The 21,639-nt window shown below is 51.8% G+C and overlaps 1 protein-coding gene across 7 annotated transcripts in view; it reads left to right on the forward strand.

The window, feature by feature from the left end:
* HP1BP3 (heterochromatin protein 1 binding protein 3) overlaps positions 1–21,639 on the forward strand; it is a 55,814-nt gene that overhangs the window by 16,329 nt on the left and 17,846 nt on the right. For all 7 annotated transcript variants that reach the window (XM_034753703.1, XM_034753706.1, XM_034753704.1 and 4 more), the window contains 3 exons: positions 8,813–8,967; positions 9,660–9,750; positions 10,547–10,706. In XM_034753703.1, coding sequence (XP_034609594.1) covers positions 8,813–8,967; positions 9,660–9,750; positions 10,547–10,706 — 406 coding nt within the window. The remainder of the gene's footprint in view (positions 1–8,812; positions 8,968–9,659; positions 9,751–10,546; positions 10,707–21,639) is intronic.

A 21,639-nucleotide genomic window follows, 5' to 3' on the forward strand; every position in this document is an offset into this window, starting at 1 on the left:
ACCTCAAGACTTATTCCTTGCTATGAGGGATCTCATTGCCCAGCTTTGTCTCAGTCCTCAGACTACAGTATGATCCTGCTTGGTCCTGTTAGGTGCACACTGCCATGTGGTTTGTGTCACCCTGTTTGCACAGCTGCACCTGCAGTGCCTCCAAACATGGTTAAGGATAGTCTGTGTCCCAGTCAGGTACTCATTGGACAAAGTTTCTCTTCCATGAAATGTGCTGGTGGGAGAGCAGCTATGACCAGACAGCCCACAACTCCTTGTCCCCAAAAGAATCTGGGCTGCATATCAACCTACTTGAGCTTCAGCCAATTCACAAAGCCTGCAAGATGTTTCTACCCATTATCCAGTCTCCACACATCCAAGTGAAGTCAGACAATATGAACACAGTCTAACATATAAACAAGAAGAAGCAAGATCCACCCCATTCTGCAGAGAGGCAATCCAATTTTGGAATTGGTGCCTCAGACCACCAGATCACCCTCTCAGGAGTACACATTCCAGCAATAATAACTCCCTTTGCAGACATTTCTATGTGGATCACGAGTAGGAACTCCTACCTGTTGATAGTGTAGTGCATTTTTCAGCAAGAAGGTCCTATCTTAGGATCTCTTTTTGACCCAGCGGAACAAGAAGTATCTGTCATACTGCTCCCAGGCTGCCCAGGACCTCAACTCCAAGGGGATGCCTTCCTGGTACAATGGTCAGACCCATTGATGTATGCCTTCACTCCATCCACCTGGTACCTCGTGTACTTGGGTAAAATCAAGCTTGTTGGGGTGACAGTGATCCTGACAGGCCCCTAGTGACTGAGGCAGTTCTGGTTCACCACCATCCTAAAGCTAGCTTTCCATCCACGTGTCCACCTACAACCATTCCTGGGCCTGCTGTCCCAGAACATGGGCAGGACAAACCACTCCGACCCAGCTTCCCTGCATCTGGCAGCGTGGTTTTTGGATGGACAACAAGCATAGAGAGGGCATGCTCTCAGAATGTTCAATCCATCCTAAACAACAACAGCAGGAGATCCTCTCAGTGGAATAGCATTTACACTGAAGTGGATCGATTCTCCCTTTGGTTCTGGAGTACCACTTACATCCTGAGGCATCGGGAATACCCCTCGTACTGGACTATCTTCTCTCACTGAAGAAGTCAGGCTTGTCTATGTACTCCCTACGTGTTCCACACGGTAGCTCTCCGTGCTTTCTACGCCCTGGTGGAGGGGTGCTTTACCCATCCTACTACTGTGAAGTTCCTGAAGGGCAATATAAGGACAGTCCCCTCCTATTTCTTCCTCCCCCCCCCCCCCCCCCCCCCCCCATTTTCCCTCTCCAGTTTCAAAATCTGTCCCTGCCAGGGCGCTTAAGATTGTACTTTCAGCTCTTATGAGACCACCATTTGAACCTTTGGTCTTCTGCTGTCTCCTCAGTCTTCCTTTGAAAAGTTGCCTCCTTGACAGCGATTACCTTGGCTAGAAGGGGAGAGAAGGTTGGGGCCCTTATGGCACACCTACCTTATACAGTTTTTCATAAAGACAAGGTTCTTCTTCGAGTGCTTGCTCATGTTCATTCTGTTGTAGGCATATGTGCTTGCCACATGCACCAGTGCCAGAAGTTTTTTCCCTCAGTAGTATCCATAGGGAACCGGCTCTGGTGCCCTCTAGAGTGCTGCGTGTATGCTCTGGTATAAGGGGCACCACTGGCTTCCCCCGCCCCCTTCAGTTCTTTTTTTTTAACCACCAGTGATGGTGCTGGAACATTCCCTTGCTGCAGCAAGCTTTACTTTTATACAGTTAGTGTTCCTATTTGTGATTATACTGTATATAGTTGTTTAGCGTTTTTCTGTTTTAGTTTTTAATAGTTCCCTTAATGTTTAGTGTAGAAATAATCCCCTACAGGACTTAGCCCAGGGATGGGACATGCCCCGGTCCCCGGATTTCGAGCCTTCTGACTGCTACAAAAAAACCTATATCTGTCAGTGATCCCTACCAAAGCTGTCTGAAGTGCTTGAGGGAAATCCACGTAAATGACAAGTGTTGCATCTGTAAAAGTTTCATCTGCGCACCAAAAAGGAGTGGGACATTCGGCTTCAAGCACTCCTTATGGAGTTGGCCTCTGAACTAGCCAGATTGGACTCAACCCTGAGCACTGCCATGTCAGTGCAGTGTGTGCCACCAACCTCTGGGACCTCCCCATTCCCAGTGCTGGCTAAGAATCAGAAAAAGCCTGGGAGAGGGCAGTATCGTATATCCCGTAAGAGGAAAGAGAGAGCCGGAGGCAAGCAAAGACTTGGGTGAGGCAACTCACCCCTTCTGTAGCCAAGCTTTAGTGTCCACAGAGCTGTCAAGCTTCCTCCGAGACCCGTCCGCCACCCCAAGAAGCGGCCCTTACACCTTCCAGGCCACTTGCACCTTCTGTTGCCGCTGACGCCTGTCAGCGAGGTTGCCCGTTCTAGGGGCAAACCCACCATGGGGGCCCTTTTAGCAATCTCCGACTCCGCAGCACCGATCCCCGGCAACGCCGCAGGTGGCATCCTGTCAGCAGCCTCCAGAGCAACGCCGCCAGCCCTCCAATATCAGTCGGATTACCTGCCAGAGTTCCCGGCTCCACTCCCTGGACTCTAGGCACTGCTGTCTGGATCCCGATGTTGATCACCAGCTGTCTGGCAGAGACCGACAGAGGTGAGTTGCCAGTCTCCAGAGGCCCAGCACCGTTCCCCTGAGCATCTGCATCACTCTCGGGACTCACAGCGCCAATCTCCGGAGTCTTGTCCCCAATCTCCAGATTGTCGATACATCCATGATCTCTGGAATAGAGATGAAGGTCTCCCTGCTCCAGGTCAATAGAGAGGCACCACTCTCAGAGTGCGAGGCGTTGATCGCCGCATTACCCTCACTAATCTGCTATCACCGGAGACACGGCACCAGGTGTCAACATCCCAGTACTGGTCCCCAAGAGAAGAATGTGGGGATGGCCAGCATGGAAAGGACAGACAGGTGGAAGCAGTACCTCCTTGGTCCCGGAGACAAGTTTCTTCCTCCTCAAGCTTGGAAAGCAAGGAAGGTACATGGCCTGCAGGCCAAATCACCCACCGGAGTGGCATCAGGCATCAGGATTCCCCCTGGTACCGCCTGTGAGCGCATGAGCTCCATGGCAGTTCTGGAACCCCTGGGGGCTTCCTCAGATTTTGGAGCATGGTCAGTCTCAGAGATATCTGAGAAGTAGTTGGCGACAGTCTCCCGCCCGCCCCCTGACTCAGAGGAGGAATCAGAGCAGAGTCCCCAAGAGCAGCCAGCCTCAGCCGAGGCTCCCCTGGCAGGGAAAACGGAGTTGACTGACCCGCCTATACCTAACTCCTCATCCTCTTCACCTGATGAGGTAGTAGCGAGGCTTTCATCAAGAGCAACTTAAAAGGGTGGCAGTAAACCTGAAGCTAGGGGCCAAGGAGTTGTTGGAACCCTCCACACTATTCAACATTTTGAATGCAGCCGCCCCCTCTTACGATGGCCTTACCCGTCCACGAGGGAGTGGTAAAACTGATCAAGGCCTTGTGGCAAACTCCTTCCTCCCTGTTCTCCATCTCCAAGTGGGTGGAGAGGAAATATTATGTCCCCGGCCAAGGGCTTTGAATACCTTTATACCCATTCCTTCCTGAGCTCACTGGTCGTATCCACGGCCAATGAGCGCGACAGACAAGGGCAACTGGGTTTGACCCCTAAGAACAAAGAGATGAGGAAGCTTGATCTCTTTTGGCAGAAAAATTTATTCAACTACCAGCTTCCAATTGAGAGGGGCCAATCACCAGGCCCTACTTGGCCACTATGACTATAACATTATGTTTATAAAACATTTTATAATGTTTTGATCGAACCAACATGTACAAGGTAATGGGCAATAACTAGCCACGTCAGGGGGAAGTAATTTTGTCAGAGGGGCTGTATGTAACTTGTTTGTATCAGGATATAAAAATGCATCTCAGGCGGAGTATGTTTGTCTCGCCTAGGGAGGAACGGAAAGTTCTGCTGTTCAATGAGCTAATCCATTGTTACGGGCATACATGTATTAGTGGTCCGGTAGAGTGTACGGGATACTAGTACCGTGCTTCATCGACAATAAACCTGGCCTGGTGCTTTCATACCTTGACGGATCTTGTGATCATTGGGCAGTTTGCTCGAGGTCTGGTGTGCCAGCTGTCTGCGCAGAGCTGGGGCAGCACACAGGGAGAACACAGAGAAAAAACACATATGCAGCCGAACATCTGACCACACTGGTGAACCATGACCGCTGATTTGGTAAATAAGCAACGTGTCCTCTGTAGGAATTGCGATCTAACATAACAAAAAAAACAAAGCTAGGAAACTCCCCTTATCCCCTCCCTGCAGATCCCCACAAAGTTGGATGAAATTTGGACCTGCTGGATTACCAGTGGGAGAGAGGCCCATATGAATTTTAAAAAGACGAGGGCAAGACCGTGGCAAGGACTGCCTTCCAAGCAACCTAAGACGCGGCGGACTCTGCAGCCAGGACTATGGCTTCAGCCATTTCCATGAGGCACGCGTCTTGGCTGCAATCGTCTGGGGTGTTGGTGTAAGTAAAGGAGTCAATCCAGGACCTCCCCTTCAATGGCCTGGCACTGTTTTTGGAGCGGACAATGGATTATATGGCCCGAAAGATTCTAGGGCTACTTTGCACTCCCTGGACCTTTATACGCCAGCGCCCGCAAGAAAGTAATTCAAACTGCAGCAGACCCACAGATTCAGGAGCCAGTCCCGATCAGAGCCCTTCTGTGAAAAGGCCAAGGACTTTAAGCGCCGACAAGTCCAACTGCCAGCCTCCTCGGCTCACTCGAGCTCCACCAGCTGCGTAACAAACAGGTATTTTGAGGGTGTGGTCGAGGGTGACCTTCCAACTGGTATCTTGGAAAACAAAAGGGGTGTTGGATCCAACTGTTTATTGCCCTACCTCCCTGCTTGGACTTCTATAAGATTAGACCAGTGGGTACTCAGCACTGTGGCGGGGGGGTATACCCTCCAATTCCTTTCTGTCCCTCCCTCCCACCCCTGCTCCCTGTCCCTCTTCAGGGACCCTACTCATGAGCATCTGCTTGCTCAGGAGGTGCAAGGCCTCCTGTGGGTGGGAGCTGTGAAGGAAGTTCCACAGCATTTGAGAGAGAAAGGGTTTTACTCATTCAGATTTTTTATTTTACACCCCATCCTCAACCTGCAAATCCTCAACAAGTGTCTCAAGAAGTTGAAGTTCAGCACGGTCTCCCTGGCCTCCATCATTCCCCATCAATCTGGGAGACTGGTACACTGCCTTCGATCTGAAAGACGCTTACTTTCATATTTCAATATTTCATGGCCACAGAAGGTTCCTACATTTGTCATCGGGAACACCAGTTTGCAGTGCTCCTATTTGGCCTAGCGATGGCGCCGAGGATATTTACAAAGTGCATGGCAGTAGTCTCAGCCTACCTCAGATGTCAGGGTATCCAGATCTACCCGTACCTTGATGCCTGGCTCATCAAGGGCCGCTCTAGGCACCATGTCCAATGCAGTTTCATGACACTGCGAGCCACCTGTCAAGCACTGGGCCTGTTGATAAAATTGAACATTGGTACCGGTGCAGAGGATAGAGTTTATCAACGTGGTCTACCTAAGCCAGAGCATTCCTGCCAGAAGCCAGATTCAGGACAGTGTAAGATCTGATCGCCCAGGTCACTGCTCACCACAGCCCGAGTCTGTCTCAGGCTATTAGGGCACATGGTGGCATACACTTGCGTTGTCCAGCACACGAGACTCTGGCTCCACCTCTCCAGATGTGGCTGGTATCTGTCTGTCTGCTCCCCGGCCAGACCTCAACGGGATAAACTTCTCACGGTCCTGCCGCGGATACTTCCCTCACAGCAGTGGTGGTGCAACCCGACTCCGGTGTTGGAAAGTGTGCCGTTTGTGAATCCATGGCCCACGTTGTCCCTGATTTTAGATGCATCCAACCTCGGTACACTCAGAACTCAGGGGCTATAGTCTCAAAAGGAGCTGTCGCTGCACATAAACATCAGAGAGCTCAGGGCCATCCACCTGGCTTGCGAATTGTTCCTTCCCCATCTGTGCAGTTGTGTAGTGCAGGTGCTGACAGACAACATGGCCTCCATGTTCTGTCAACAGACAGGGAGAAGCTCAATCGTCCGCCTTTTGTCAGGAAGCTCTTCCTCTGTGAGACTTCTGTATCCAGCATGCTACCCACTTGGAAGCCTCGCACCTCCTGGGTGTCCGGAACACGCTGGCAGATCGCCTCAGCAGGTCCTTCTTCTCTCACCTCGAGTGGTCCCTCCACTCGGTGGTCATCAGGATGCTCTTCCAGAAGTGGGGAGCTCCCCAAGTGGACCTGTTCGCCACCAGACAAAACAGAAAATGTCACCAGTTCTGGTCTCTGCAAGGTCTCGACAGTGGCTCGCTATCCAATGCCTTCCTCCTGTCGTGGTCAGGTGACCTGATGTATGCCTTCCCACCAGTCCCACTGATTGGCATGGCCCTCTTGAAGATCAAGAGGGACAAGGCACGAATCATTATGATTGCCCCAGCTTGGCCACGCCAGCATTGGTTCAGCATGCTCATGGACTTAGCGGTGGCAGCCCCGTGGGCACTTCCCAGCTGCCCAGATCTGCTCTCTCAGAATCACTGACAATTACTGCACCCAAACTTCACCTCTCTCCACCTCACAGGGGGGGTTGCTGAGTGGCTGAATCCCAAGAAGCAAGTCTGCTCTAGTCAGGAGTAGCAGGTCCTCTTGGAAAGCAGAAAACCCTCTATCAGGGTGACATACCTGGCAAAGTGGAAGCGCTGCTTCAGCTGGGCATTGGAATGGAATATCTCTACAATCCATCCTAAATTATCTGCTTCACTTAAAGCACCAGGGCCTGCCTTGTTCATCGATGAAGGTACGCTTAGTGGCCGTATCAGCCTTCCACCCTTGTGTCCAGGGTAGATAGGTATTCTCACATGAGATGATGATCAGGTTCCTGAAAGGCCTATTCCAGACCCAATTCCCCAGTGGGATCTCAACCCAGTCGTCTCCAGACTCACTGGCTCTCCCTTCGAACCTCTGGCTTCCTGCACTGTTTCACACTTGTCATGGAAGGTTGTGTTCCTTGTAGCTATTACCTCAGTGAGGTGAGTCTCCAAGGTTAAAGCCCTGGTGTCAGAGCTCCCGTATGCGGTATTCTACAAGGTCAAGGTCCAACTGCATCCCCATCCAGCATTCCTGTGCATGGTGTCGCAATTCCATGTCAACCAGGATATCTTCCTCCCCATGTTCTGTTTAAAGCCTCACGCATCCAACCAGGAGAGGCATCTGCACACCCTAGATGTTAGGTGTGCCCTGACTTTCTACCTGGAGCGCACCAAGCCTTTTCGGTGTCTTCTCAGAGGATTTCAGCCTGGATCACTACCTGCATCTGTATTTACCATCTGTTATGCCCTCAGTTGGAGGCACAGGTGCAGGCATGGACCTATTGAAGAATTTCCAGTCCCGGGTGCACATTGCACATGCACACCCACAGTAAATACCCATAGAGCAGTGGTCAGCAACCGGTTGATCGTGATCGACTAGTCAATCCTGGAGACTCTCCCAGTCGATTGCGATCTCCGGTGATGCATCGGGTCTGCCACTAAGGCAGGCTCCCTTCCTGCCCCAGCCCCACGCCACTCCCAGAAGCGGCCAGCGGCCCAACATGCCTCCGTGGCCTTGGGGGAAGTGGGGCGGGGGGGTGTAAGAGTCTCCGCGCACTGCTCCTGCCTGCAAGCACCGCCCCGCAGCGCCCATTGGGAAACTGTGGCCAATGGCAACAGAGAGTCCTGTGGCACCTTTAAGACTAACAGATGTATTGGAGCATAAGCTTTCGTGGGTGAATGCATCCGACGAAGTGGGCATCCAATACATCTGTTAGTCTTAAAGGTGCCACAGGACACTCTGTTGCTTTTTATAGATCCAGACTAACACGGCTACCCCTCTGATACTTGTGGCCAATGGGAGCTGTGGGGGCGGTCCCTGCAGAGAGGGGCAACGTGCAGACTACGTGCCCCCTCCCGAGGGGCTGCAAGGGCGCGTTGGCCCATTCCAGGAGCAGGGTGGGGCCGGGACCACCCGAGGTAAGTGCCGCCCCCTTCAATGGGCAGGTTCTGAATGGCTCTGCACCATTAAGACCAGGAGTAGCATAAGTACAGCAGGACTAGCGTTTGTCTTCCACCACCCAACCTGCAGCCTCCCAGAGCCAGCAGCCCGTGTCCCCTCATGCACCCGAAGCTCCTGCCCCAGCCCTGAGCCCCTTCCCAGAGCCAGCACCCCATACTCCCTCCTGCACCCCAACACTCTTCCCCAGCCCGGATCCCCCTCCTGCACCCAAACTCCCTTCCAGACCTTGCACCCCTCATCCCCTCCTGCACCCCAAACCTCTGCCCTAGGCTCACCCCAGAGACCCCTCCCACACTGTGAACCTCTCAACCCCAGCCCAGAGCCCGCACCCCCTCCCGAACCCCACCCCGCTGAAAGTGAGTGAGGGGACGGGGGGAGAGCGAGCGGTGGGGGGTGGAGTGAGCAGGGAAGGAAAGATCCTGGGAAGGTAGATCCTGGGTTGCCCTTAAATTCCAAAAGTGATCTTGGGCGTGTAAAGGCTGGAGACCACTGCCATAGAGGCAACACATCTTGCAGAACACCAGTTACTATAAGTAACCTTTCTTTCAACAACGAGGCCATCCTACAGCCCTAGTCCCTGGTCTGATTTTAGATATATTTTGAAAAATATATTTCAGAGAAGTACCTCCACATCCACTCCAGAGCAGCAAGTCAAGCTAGAAGACATCCTTCCGTTGGCATTCACCCGCCTTTGTGAACCTAAGGAAGCTTCATACAGCCTGATCAAAAAATATGTGTCTCAGTATTACCCCAAGCTCAAGGTGGATGTAAGGTAGGTGCAGGTGGTACATATTGGTAATGGGTGTCTCTATCACTGTTTTGAAACACTAATTTCCGTTGGTATTCCCTCTTCTGCCCTTTAAGGAGACTGGCATTTTTAGCTCAGCATTGTAATATCCTTCTAGAAGCTGAGAATAAAATGCTTTTTCCTGTGACTTTTTTTTTTTTTTTTCTGTGACCCATATGAAACTCCTGATCCTTAAGGTTGTATTGTTCATATTGCACATCCACCAATAACATAAATGTAATCGCTTTAGTTTTTGGGATATGAATATTTACAGGTTTCCTCTTGGCATCTTATTCCACTTCCTTTTTTATGCTTTAAAGGGCACACAGCCTGCCAGCTAGTTCACCCATGTGGATGGTTTCAAAAAATGTGATGTTATGTACAGTCTTTTAATTGGTGAACGTAAAGAGCCTTCTGTCTATTGACTGATTGGTGAGTAAGTCACCCACCTTGTCCCGTCTACAAATTTGCTTTAGAGTTGTTTCAATTTAAAAGTTTGACTCATGAAACTTGATCTTTTCTGGATAAACTGTAGAACCAGAAGACAATGTCAATTCACCTTTAAATAATGTCCATTACTCCTTGCTCATGTCACTTGCTGATAGTTACTCTCATGCCCTGGGTAAAGTGTCATCTCTCCACCTCCCCTTTAAAGCTATATTGCCCATCTTTTTCAGACCCCAGCTGTTGAAGAATGCCCTGCAGAGAGCAGTAGAGAAAGGCCAGTTAGAGCAGATCACAGGCAAAGGAGCTTCTGGAACATTCCAGGTCAGAGGCCAGAGTTAGTCTTACTTCACCTTCTGTTGTTGTTTATACCATACATAATCCTTCTGTTTTCTCCCCCATCTGATTTTATTGGGCTGCAACCTTCTCTGGCAGCCTATCAAGTAGGATTCACATGCAACAGTTCTCAGATTGTGGAGTATTAGGATTCTTAGGTTGGTCTACATTTTTGGAGCAGCTATTCTTGCTGAGATTTATAGCCTGTTTGTTGTCAGTAGTGCTCCACATGCTGCTTCAGCTCTGTCTCACCCCACCCATCCTGCCTCATCACTCTAGTAAGTGTTTGTTTGGTTTGGGTTTTTTTTAACATAAATACTTTTGCTAGGTGTGTGCATGTGTCCCACTCATGGCAGAGGCATAAGGAAGTCTAAAGCCAATGGCTGTCTGGTCTGTGGGATGGAGGAAGGTCATGGCATGTTAATTTGTCTGTGGTGTTAGTTTCTTCAGCTCAATATAAATCCTAGGACTGGAAGGGACCTCAAGAGATCATCTAGTCTGGTCCCCTGCACACCGTACAGTGCTAAGTATATTAAAAATATATCTCCTGTGTATCTTGGAGATGGGACAGTGGCTCCAATAAACAGCATTTCTGGCCAATTGACTAAAAAATCTGTCTTCTCCTTGTGGGTGGGAAGGAAGTATTCCCTGTGCAACATTTTAATTTAAAACGTATCTGTGCTAATGCAGGAGCCCCGGCTCACCTGGTGCAGAGGAGTCTTGTCCCGAGCTGGTTTGGGAGAATTTTGTCTTGATTGCTTTTCTCTTCCTTCTTGGAAAATAGTTGAAGAAATCAGGGGAGAAGCCCCTACTTGGTGGGAGTCTGATGGAAGATGCCATCCTGTCTGCTATTGCTGCCATGAATGAACCGAAGACTTGCTCCACCACAGCTCTGAAGAAGTATGTCCTGGAGAACCACCCAGGGACCAACTCCAACTTCCAGGGTATGACTCCAAATCTTCATAGCTGTTAGTTTCACAGAGACTAAGCGAGGAGTCCCAAAAGCCACAGAATTCTCTATACTCCCTGTTAAAAATGTAACTGTTTTACTTACCAGGGGCCAGCAGCTGCTTAGCACTATCCTGTGTGAAAGAAGCACACTACAGAGATTCCCAGGATTTTAAAGTCCCATTATTTCCATTGAGTTCCAAGGCTTATAGCAGCCTGGTCCATCTGAACCATAATGGATTCTTGTCATCTTGCTCTAAAGCCCATTTCTAGGGGAGGAGAATAGTTTATTAAAGCAGTCTATTAGTCTAGATAGTCCATTGTTATTTGTCTTAAGCCAGTTGAATTGATCTTTTTTGACAAAGAGTCCTGTGGCACCTTATAGACTAACAGACGTATTGGAGCTTAAGCTTTCGTGGGTGAATACCCACTTCGTCAGATGAATGTAGTGGAAATTTCCAGAGGCAGGTATAAATATGCAGGCAAGAATCAGTCTAGATTATACCTGCCTCTGGAAATTTCCACTACGTTCATCTGAACAAGTAGGTATTCACCCACGAAAGTTTATGCTCCAATACATCTGTTAGTCTATAAGGTGCCACAGGACTGTTCGTCTAGATCTGTAAAAAGCAACAAACACGGCTACCCCCGACACTTGATCTTTTTTGTTACTTCTGGAAAAATTCTCAGAGACTATATAGCTCAACAAAATAAATTCAGTTCCAAATTTACTTCCTATCCGGAGGTGTTGCACAATCCTAGCCCTTGAAGCACCCATGCTTCACCTTGAGCAGTTTGCTTGTTTGTGCTACCCCCACTTCTCCATATTTTATAATCTTAAGTCAGATAGATAACTGCTTGAGGCAGAGACTGTGTGTTAGTTGTATTTGAAAGAGGCATAGCACATCTTGATTGCCAGAAACAGTATAAATATCTTTCCATGGGATATTCTAATTTGATTGTGACTTGTAAACCATTCTGTATTAACAGTAGTGGTGACGCCTTAGGGACTCAAAGGTAGATTTCTTTTCTAACCATTCACTTGCAGAGGAACTACAGTATGTGGTGTTGATCTGAGCACTTCTGGACAGTGTGATTGTTTGACCTGTGCTGGCAGTCATATGAAGCAGATGTCAACTGACTGCCAGACCTAGAAGCAAATCTCCAGACACATTAGCATTTTTGGTTCATTGTTTCAAAATGTTTGTGATGCTTGGTGTCTTCCTGTAATGCTTACAGGAGACAGGACCAGAGATAGCACAGCTCATCTTGTACATCAGCATAATCAAATCTTTGATTCAGGGCTCTCTGATCCATAAGGGGGCCTAGTAATGAGGGCAAAAGGGGATTGGCTAAGGCTACTGTTGTCATTCAGAGATCATGATGTCAGGTTCTTTTTCAAGTAGTGTCCTATGGGTGTTCCACTGTAGGTATGCTTGCATCCCTGTGCTGCTGATCCGTGAACAATCCACTGCCTTTTCAGTTCCTTCTTTCCATCTGTGGCGGTCGCTGGAACACTCGTATCTCTTGCTCAGCAAGTGATCCTGGTAGTAGTAGTCTTCCTGTAAATAGATTGTAGATAAATGTAAATAGTTAGTTAGCATAAGTATAGTAGTAGTTAGTTTTTCTGGTAAACACCTGCCCTGTGGGGCTTTCCCACCTGAGCCCCAGGACATGCTTCGGTCCCAGGGCTTCAAATTGTGTGGCGTGCCGCAAGCACATGCCAGTTAGTGACCCTCACAAGAGCTGTTTAAAGTGCCTCGGAAGGTGTCCTATCCAAGATGAGTGCAGATCTGTAGGAACTTCAAACCAAAAAAGAGAGAGACGATCAATTAAAATTCCTACTTATGGAGGCAGCACTCCATCCCACTTCAGGTGGCAACCTAATCCAGCACTGAGCGCTTCCTCTACCAGGAGCACGTCGACGGCCATTCAGAACACCCAGCATAGCATGGGCTCCCCGGCGCCGGCCTCCTCCCGACACTGGTATGCTTCTTCGGCACCCAAGAAGTCAGCGACAATTACACAGTACCTTTTAGGAAACAAAGTCTGAATGAGGGCATTCCCCCTGATGAGACTCAAAGCCTTTCAGTGGTGGCAGGATAAAGGCATAGTGTGTGCCCATGTTCCCTTTGCAAGACCTGCACCTTCAGTAGAACTGGTCACAGATGCCTCAGCTATGGGGTGGGGACCCCAACTGGGGCCTCCCAGGACACAGGGTCTCTGGACACCAGAGGAGTTACACGAGCAGATCAACGTCCGGGAACTGGGGGCAGTGCACCTTACCTGTCAAATGTTCTGCCTCAGGCTCCGAGGCAGATGTGTGTCGGTCCTCATGGACAACACCACAGCAATTTTCCATATAAACAACAATGGGGATCCTGATCCTCTCACCTGTACCGTGAGGCGTTGAAACTCTCGGACTACTGCTTAGCCCACTCCATTCACCCGGAGGCTGCTTATCTTCCGGGCTCGCAGAACGGGCTAGCAGACTACCTGAACAGGTCCTTCACCAGTCATCACAAGTGGTCTCTCTAGCCTCCAGGATGGAGGTTAATTTTCTGGAAGTGGAGATTCTTCTTCGAGTGCTTGCTCATATCCATTCCATTAGGTGTGTGCGCGCCGCGTGCACGATCGTCGCAAGATTTTCTACCCTAGCAACACCGGCGGGTCGGCTGTGGAGCCCCCTAGAGTGGCGCCTTCATGGCGCTGAATATATACCCCAGCCGACCCGGCGCCCCCTCAGTTCCTTCTTACCGCCCCTGACGGTCGTTGGAACTGTGGAGCGCGGCATAGCTGTTCTCCACTCTCCCTAGCTTAGTTAGTTATTCGCAGTTATAGTTCTAGTTCTAGTTGTTTATAGTTAAATAGTTTTTAAAAGTTGTTCTAGTTGTTATAGTAGTTCAGGGGATTAAGGGGGTCGTCTCCCCCTTTCTTCCCCGGCCGCGAGGCCGGGCTCATGCCCAACGCTCCCGGCTTCAAGCAGTGCGCCTCCTGCGCTAAGCCTATGCCCACGAGCGACCCGCACGACTCCTGTCTGAAGTGCCTGGGAGAGTCCCATCAAACAGATAAGTGCAAGATCTGTAAGGCCTTCAGACCAAGGACCAAGAAAGAGCGGGACTTTCGGCTCCGGCAACTCCTGATGGAGGCGGCACTTAGTCCGGACGCTCCATCTACAAGTCAGGCCCCGGCACCTAGCGCCTCGGTGCGCAGTGCCCCGGCGGCACCGGCCATGCCGACCACGCGAGTGGCGTCGGACAAGCCTCCCCGGCACCGGACCTCGTCGGCACCGCAAGCACAGCAAGTGCCTCGACGCCGGTCATTATCCCCGGGGCATAAAAAAGCCCATAAGACGGGGACCTCCGTGCCGAAGACGCCGGCTCCCCCAGTGCCGGGGGTAGAGCCGAGTCCGCCGGTGGAGCACCGGAAACAGGTGCCTCCAGCACCGTCGACTCCGGCGCCGAGGCCGTTGAGTCCGGTACAGATAGCGTCTCCACCGAGACCGGCGGTGATACAGTGCCTCCCGTCGACTCCAGAGACCTTCGCGGCGGCGAGAGACTTAATAGCTCTCACGGAGCCGGCACCGCCTCAACCACCGGCACCGACGGCACCGTTGACTCGCCCGGTCCAGTCGAGGGGGAAACCTGCCTTGATGCGCCCTCCATCGCAAGGGCTGGAACCTCGGCACCGGTCCAGGTCCCGAAGCAGGTCCCCACGCCGCTCGCAGTCCCGGCGCCGAATATCACCTCGGCACCGGTCGTACTCGCGGCCAAGAACTTCGTCGCGGCACCGCTCTACGTCTCGGCACCGCTATGATCGTCGGCACCGATCAACGTCGAGACGTAGTTCTCGGCACCGCTACGGTCGACGCTCGACGTCGAGAGGCCGCTCCCGGCACCGGGCATACTCCAGGTCCTCGTCGAGGTCCAGATCCGGCTCCCGGCACCGACGAGGTCATCGGCACTGATCGCGGTCCCGGCACCGTTCGCCGGCACCGCGTAGAGATAGATCATCTCCGGACCGGCACCGTGCGGCACCGCAGCCCACGGGAATCATTTCGACTCTCTCGGCACCGCCATGGCCATCGAGATCGGTGTCTCGCTCCTCGGAGGACCTATCGAGATCGGCATACCCCCCTCAAGGCCAAGCCGAGGAACAGGACTTGGGCCATTGGCAGGAGATAACAGAGGACCATTCTCATGGCCCATCTCACTGGTCGTTTTGGACCCCGTGGGCGTACCATCAGGCGCAAGGGGCTCCAATAGCTTCGACCTCTCGCTCGGGTCACTCCGTTAGAAGGGCCCCGGAGTCCACCATCTCTCGGCCTCCTCCAGGGGGTATGGAGGCTTCCGTGTCCGCACCACCTGACGCCCTGGACCCAAGCGCAGGTGATGCTCCGGCCCAGGAGCAGGGAGACCAGGACCCTCCCTTGGATCCTGTACCACCGGAGGCATCTTCCTCTTCCTCTCCGGATGAGGCAGTGGCGGGCACATCGTGCACAGGTCCACCTCCAATAGATCTTCGGGCTCACCAGGATCTCCTGCGTAGGATGGCCCGTAATATGGACCTGCAGGCGGAGGAGATAGTGGAGGTGCAGGACCCCATCGTGAATATCCTCGGAGCGGATGCCCCATCGAGGGTGGCGTTACCCCTGATCCGCACGATACAAGCCAATGCAACTACGATATGGCTAACTCCTGCCTCTATCCCACCCACAGCGAGAGGGGTGGAAAGGAAATACTTTGTTCCGTCCAAAGACTACGGGTACTTGTATACCCACCCCCAGCCGTGTTCACTGGTGGTGGCATCAGTGAACGCAAGGGAGCGCCACGGTCAGCAGGCCGCAGCGCCCAAATCGAAGGAGGCGAAGCGCCTCGATTTGTTCGGCCATAAAGTTTATTCAGCCGGAGGGCTGCAACTTAGAGCGGCGAACCAGCAGGCGCTCCTGAGCCGCTACAACTTTAACTCCTGGAACTCAATGGGGAAGTTCAAGGAGTTGGTTCCCCAAGAGTCCAGGGAGGAGTTTGGAGCCCTGGTAGAGGAGGGTAAGAAGGTGGCTCGGACCTCCTTACAGGCCTCCTTAGACATAGCGGACTCTGCTGCGAGAACCCTGGCCTCAGGTATCGCTATGCGGAGGATCTCCTGGCTCCAGGTTTCGAGTCTGCCTCCGGAACTGCAGCAAACCCTGCAGGATCTGCCCTTCGAAGGACAAGGGTTGTTTTCAGAAAAGACGGACTCTCGCCTGCAGAGCCTCAAGGACTCCAGGACAATCATGCGTTCCCTGGGGATGCATGTTGTGGGCACTCAGCGCAGGCCATTTAGGCCGCAGCCTCAGCGCTTCTACCCCCCCCCCCGCCTCGTCAGAGACAGGACTCGGCCCGGAGGCGAGGGCGAGGTGGTAGACGAAGGTGGACCGGCCCTCAACCCGGTCAGAACCAGGGGCCACCTAGACCACCTTCAGGCCCCAGGCAGAACTTTTGAAGGTGCGGTCGAGGACGGCGCCCCAGTCATCCCCCAGGATCCAGCCCCCTCCTTTCGGGATCGCCTTTCCCATTTCCACCGTGCATGGTCCCTTATAACTTCGGACCGTTGGGTCCTTCGCACGGTGGACAGGGGATATGCTATCCAGTTTTCTTCAATCCTCTCCTCCCCCCCTTCCCCGTCCCTCTTCAGGGACCCTTCTCACGAGCAACTTCTTATACACGAAGTTTCCACGCTCCTTGCTATGGGGGCCATAGAGGAGGTTCCAGTGGAGTTAAGGGGCAGGGGATTCTATTCCCGTTACTTCCTCATTCCCAAGTCCAAAGGAGGTCTGCGACCCATCTTGGACTTGCGCGGACTCAACAAATTCGTAGTAAAGTTGAAGTTCCGCATGGTCTCTTTGGGGACCATTATCCCTTCCCTCGATCCTGGAGACTGGTTCGCCGCCCTCGACATGAAAGATGCATACTTTCACATCGCAATTTACCCGCCTCACAGACGCTTCCTGCGGTTCGTGGTAAGCAAGGTGCACTACCAATTTGCAGTCCTTCCCTTCGGCCTATCCTCGGCCCCGAGGGTGTTCACGAAATGTATGGCTGTCGTGGCAGCGCACCTTCGTCGGCAAGGGATACAGGTGTTCCCGTACCTAGACGACTGGCTGATACGCGGTCGCACCAGAGAGCAAGTTCGAGCGCACGTCCACATGATAGTGCACACATTCAACGAGTTGGGCATCCTACTCAACAAGGACAAATCCACTCTAGAACCTACCCAGAGAATAGAATTCATCGGCGCAGTCCTAGACTCCAGACGTGCACAAGCCATCCTGCCAGACAACCGCTTTGGCACCATCACGAGCCTCATTCAAGGGCTCAAGGCCTTCCCAACTACCACGGTGAGGTCGTGCCTTACCCTGCTGGGTCACATGGCTTCCTGCACGTACGTAACCAGGCATGCCAGACTTCGGCTTCGCCCACTTCAAACCTGGGTGTCATCAATATACCGCCCACATCGGGACAGCCTGAACATGGTGGTCACGGTCCCGAACTCGGTCCTGACCTCCCTCACCTGGTGGCTAGATCGCAATGTGGTTTGCGAGGGGATACCATTTCACGCCCCACAACCCTCTCTGCACCTAGTCACGGACGCTTCATCTCTGGGTTGGGGCGCCCATCTCGACGACCACTATACCCAGGGCCTGTGGACTGCATCCCAGCTAGCCCTGCACATCAATGTTCGGGAACTGATGGCGGTGCGCCTGGCGTGCCAGGCATTTCTCAACCTCCTACGTGGCCGATGTGTGTTAGTTCTCATCGACAACACCACGGCCATGTTTTACATCAACAAGCAAGGAGGAGCACGTTCGTCAATTCTATGCCAAGAGGCCATTCACCTGTGGGACTTCTGCATCGCCCACTCAATCCATCTCACGGCATCGTTCCTCCCTGGAGTCCAGAACACTTTAGCGGACCGACTCAGCAGGTCCTTCCAGACGCACGAGTGGTCTATCCGTCCGGACATCATACATTCCGTCTTCCAGAAGTGGGGGTTTCCCCAGATAGACCTGTTTGCATCTCGAGACAACAGGAAGTGCCACGTGTTCTGCTCCCTGCAAGGTCGAGCTCCGGGCTCCCTCTCGGATGCGTTTCTCCTTCCCTGGAAAGACCACCTGTTTTATGCCTTTCCTCCGTTTCCTCTGGTCCACAAGGTACTGCTCAAATTGCGCAGAGACCAGGCACAGGTAATTCTGGTCGCTCCAGCGTGGCCGAGACAACATTGGTACACCACACTGTTGGAACTCTCGGTTCGGACACCGATCCCGCTTCCATTATGTCCGGATCTCATCTCTCAGGACCACGGCCGGCTGCGTCACCCCGACCTACAATCACTCCACCTCACGGCGTGGCTGCTCCATGGTTCACCCAGGCAGAGCAGCAGTGCTCGCACTCTGTCCAACAGATTCTGCTGAGCAGTAGGAAGCCCTCAACACGGACCACGTACCTGGCCAAGTGGAAGCGGTTCTCCTGTTGGTGCGAACAACGAGCCACGTCCCCGTTGCAGGCACCTATTCCTCTCATTTTGGAATATCTCCTCGCCCTAAAACAGCAGGGGTTGGCGATATCTTCAATTAGAGTTCACCTGGCCGCTATATCGGCCTTTCACCCAGGGGAACTCGCGTCCTCGGTATTCTCTAACCCGATGGTCGTTAGATTCCTCAAGGGCTTAGACCGGATGTACCCACAACAACGTCAGCCCGTTCCGACGTGGGACCTCAACCTGGTTCTCTCCAAGCTCACAGGTCCTCCATTCGAGCCACTGGCCACCTGTTCACTTCTGTACCTATCCTGGAAGACAGCCTTCCTCGTAGCCATCACCTCAGCAAGGCGCGTTTCTGAACTCAGGGCGCTTACATCTGAACCCCCTTACACAGTTTTTCATAAGGATAAAGTGCAGCTTCGTCCACATCCTGCCTTTCTCCCTAAGGTGGTTTCCCCATTTCATATCAACCAGGATATATTTCTCCCAGTCTTTCATCCTAAACCACATGCCACTCGCCAGGATCAACGTTTGCATTCCCTGGACGTACGCAGGGCCCTGGCCTTCTATATTGACCGCACAAAGCACTTTAGAAAGACGACGCAACTCTTCGTTGCAGTGGCCGACCGAATGAAAGGCTCACCGGTCTCCTCACAACGCCTATCCTCCTGGATTCCGTCTTGCATCCGGACTTGCTATGACCTGGCAGGTGTCTCAGCACCGCACCTCACCGCTCACTCCACGAGGGCCCAGGCTTCCTCGACGGCTTTCCTGGCACAAGTTCCGATCCAGGACATTTGTAGAGCAGCGGTTTGGTCATCAGTCCACACGTTTACAGCTCACTATGCACTAGTGCAGCAGTCCAGGGACGATGCTGCATTCGGATCAGCGGTTTTGCACACAGCAATGTCTCACTCCGACCCCACCACCTAAGTTGGGCTTGGGAGTCACCTAATGGAATGGATATGAGCAAGCACTCGAAGAAGAAAAGACGGTTACTCACCGTTGTAACTGTTGTTCTTCGAGATGTGTTGCTCATATCCATTCCAAACCCGCCCTCCGTCCCCACTGTCGGAGTAGCCGGCAAGAAGGAACTGAGGGGGCGCCGGGTCGGCTGGGGTATGTATTCAGCGCCATGAAGGCGCCACTCTAGGGGGCTCCACAGCCGACCCGCCGGTGTTGCTAGGGTAGAAAATCTTCCGACGATCGTGCACGCGGCGCGCACACACCTAATGGAATGGATATGAGCAACACATCTCGAAGAACAACAGTTACAACGGTGAGTAACCGTCTTTTTCCCCAGGTGGACCTGTTTGCAATCAGAAGCAACAGGAAATGCGCCCAGTTCTGCTCATATGTGGGGCACAGCGTGGGCGTTCTCTCGGATTCCTTCCGTCTGCCATGGGGGGGAGCAGGCTTCTTTACACCTTTCCTCCCACACCTCTTATCCACAAGATGGTCCTCAGGGTCAAAAGAGACAAAGCACACATGATTCTCATAGGGACGGCATGGCTGCACCGGCATTGGTTCACAACCTGCTGGACCTCTTGATAGATATCCTAGTTGGTCTTCCATTGTGGCCAGATCTTATCTCCCAGGACCACGGCCGCCTGCTCCACCCAAATGTGGAATCCCTGTATCTGACGGCTTGGCATCTTTGTGACTGAGCGAAACAGAACTGGGATGCTTGGGCACTGGTTCAAGCAGTCCTTATGGGTAGTAGGCCATTCTGATAGAAAGCAATCAATCTAGCAAAGTGTAAAAGGTTCTCACTCTGGACACTTCAGAAAGGGGGTCCCTCCCTTGGAGGCCACACTCCCCTTTATCCTGGACTACCTGCTCCACCTGAAGGGGGAAGGTCTTACAGTATCTTCCATCAGAGTCAGCATTCCCCCCCGCTCCCCCACCACCACCACCAGTGAACGGCAGTGTCATAAACATACAGCTAAGGGTAGCATAAAATCCCTCCTTTACCTGTAAGGGGTTAAGAAGCTCAAATAACTTAGTTGGCACCTGACCAGAGGACCAATGGGGAAAGAAGATGCTTTCAAATCGGGGGGAGGGGAGGGTTGGTTGTGCTCTTTTTGTGTTCCCACTTGAGACAAAGAGAGACCAAGCAGGTAATCCAGCTCCTACTGAAATGATGCATCTAAAATTCCAGAAATTGTAAGTAATAGCAAGGAAATGTGTTTGGTTATCTTTTGGTTTAGCTTGTGAATTTTCCCTGTGCTAAGAGGGAGATTTATTCCTGTTTTGTAACTTTAAAGTTAAGCCTAGAGGGGAATCCTCTGTGCTTTAAGTCTTATTACCCTGTAAAATTACCTTCCATCCTGATTTTTACAGAGGTGCTTCTTTTGCCTTTTTTTTTTTTTTTTTTTTTAAGAACCTGATTGGTTTTTAAGTGTCCTAAAACCCAAGGGTCTGGTCTGTGCTCACCTTAATAACCTATTTGGTTGGTATATTATTCTCAAGCCTCTCCAGGAAAGGGGATGAAGGTGCTTGGGGGGACATTTTGGAGGGAATAGGGCTCCAAGTGGCCCCTCCCTGAAGGTTTGTTTAAATCACTTTGGTGGTGGCAGCAATACCTTTCAAGAACAAGGAAAGGAATTTGTGCCTTCGGGAAGTTTTTAACCTAAGCAGGTAGAATATAAGCATAGGGGGTCTTTCAGGCGGGTCACCACATCTGTACCTCAGAGTTCAGAGTGGGGAGGGAACCCTGACAGGCATATCTGTGTTCTCCAACCCAATTAGCTCTTGGGTCTTAAAGGGCTTGAAGCGCCTGTATCCGCAGGTGCACCAGTCTCTGCCTTACTGCGTTCTCAACCTGGTACGATCTCCATTGACTGGGCTGCTGTTCGAGCCATTAGCAACATGTTCCTGTGTTAGACCTGCACCAGGAGTCTCCCTACGAGGTAGGGAAGCAGGCAGATACTGGACACAGTGTTGGTATATAATCCACAGATACTCTTTGTTGCTTACAAAATAAACCATTCACTCCACATTCATAACCCAAGCGTACTACACCAGAGTCTGAAGATCAGAATTGAAGTCCCGGTGGCCAGTCAACGTTCAGTCCCATCACAGGATGCGGGGAACCATCATTACCACATCTTAATCTAAACAGGGCTATGGAGCCATGAACGACTCCAAATTGCGAGTGTATTGAACATCCTTTATAAGCCACTCTGTCACATCATCAGTTGTCTGGGCAATTTCAAAGAGACAGTTCTGGGCTAATTGCCAAAACCCAAGATGTTTAGAAACAGTCCCAGGCCGAAGTTGTTCCTCTATCCCCAATTCTTGTTTACAACTGCAGCAGGTACATTGCAGCAGGTACATTATCATGGCAATGCCCCCAATGTTATTTCCTTATCTGGTATTTCTTCATCTTTCTCATAAAGTTATTTTTCA

The sequence above is a fragment of the Trachemys scripta genome, chromosome 19 (genome assembly GCF_013100865.1).
Source record: "Trachemys scripta elegans isolate TJP31775 chromosome 19, CAS_Tse_1.0, whole genome shotgun sequence".
In the NCBI taxonomy this organism is placed as follows: Eukaryota; Metazoa; Chordata; order Testudines; family Emydidae; genus Trachemys; species Trachemys scripta.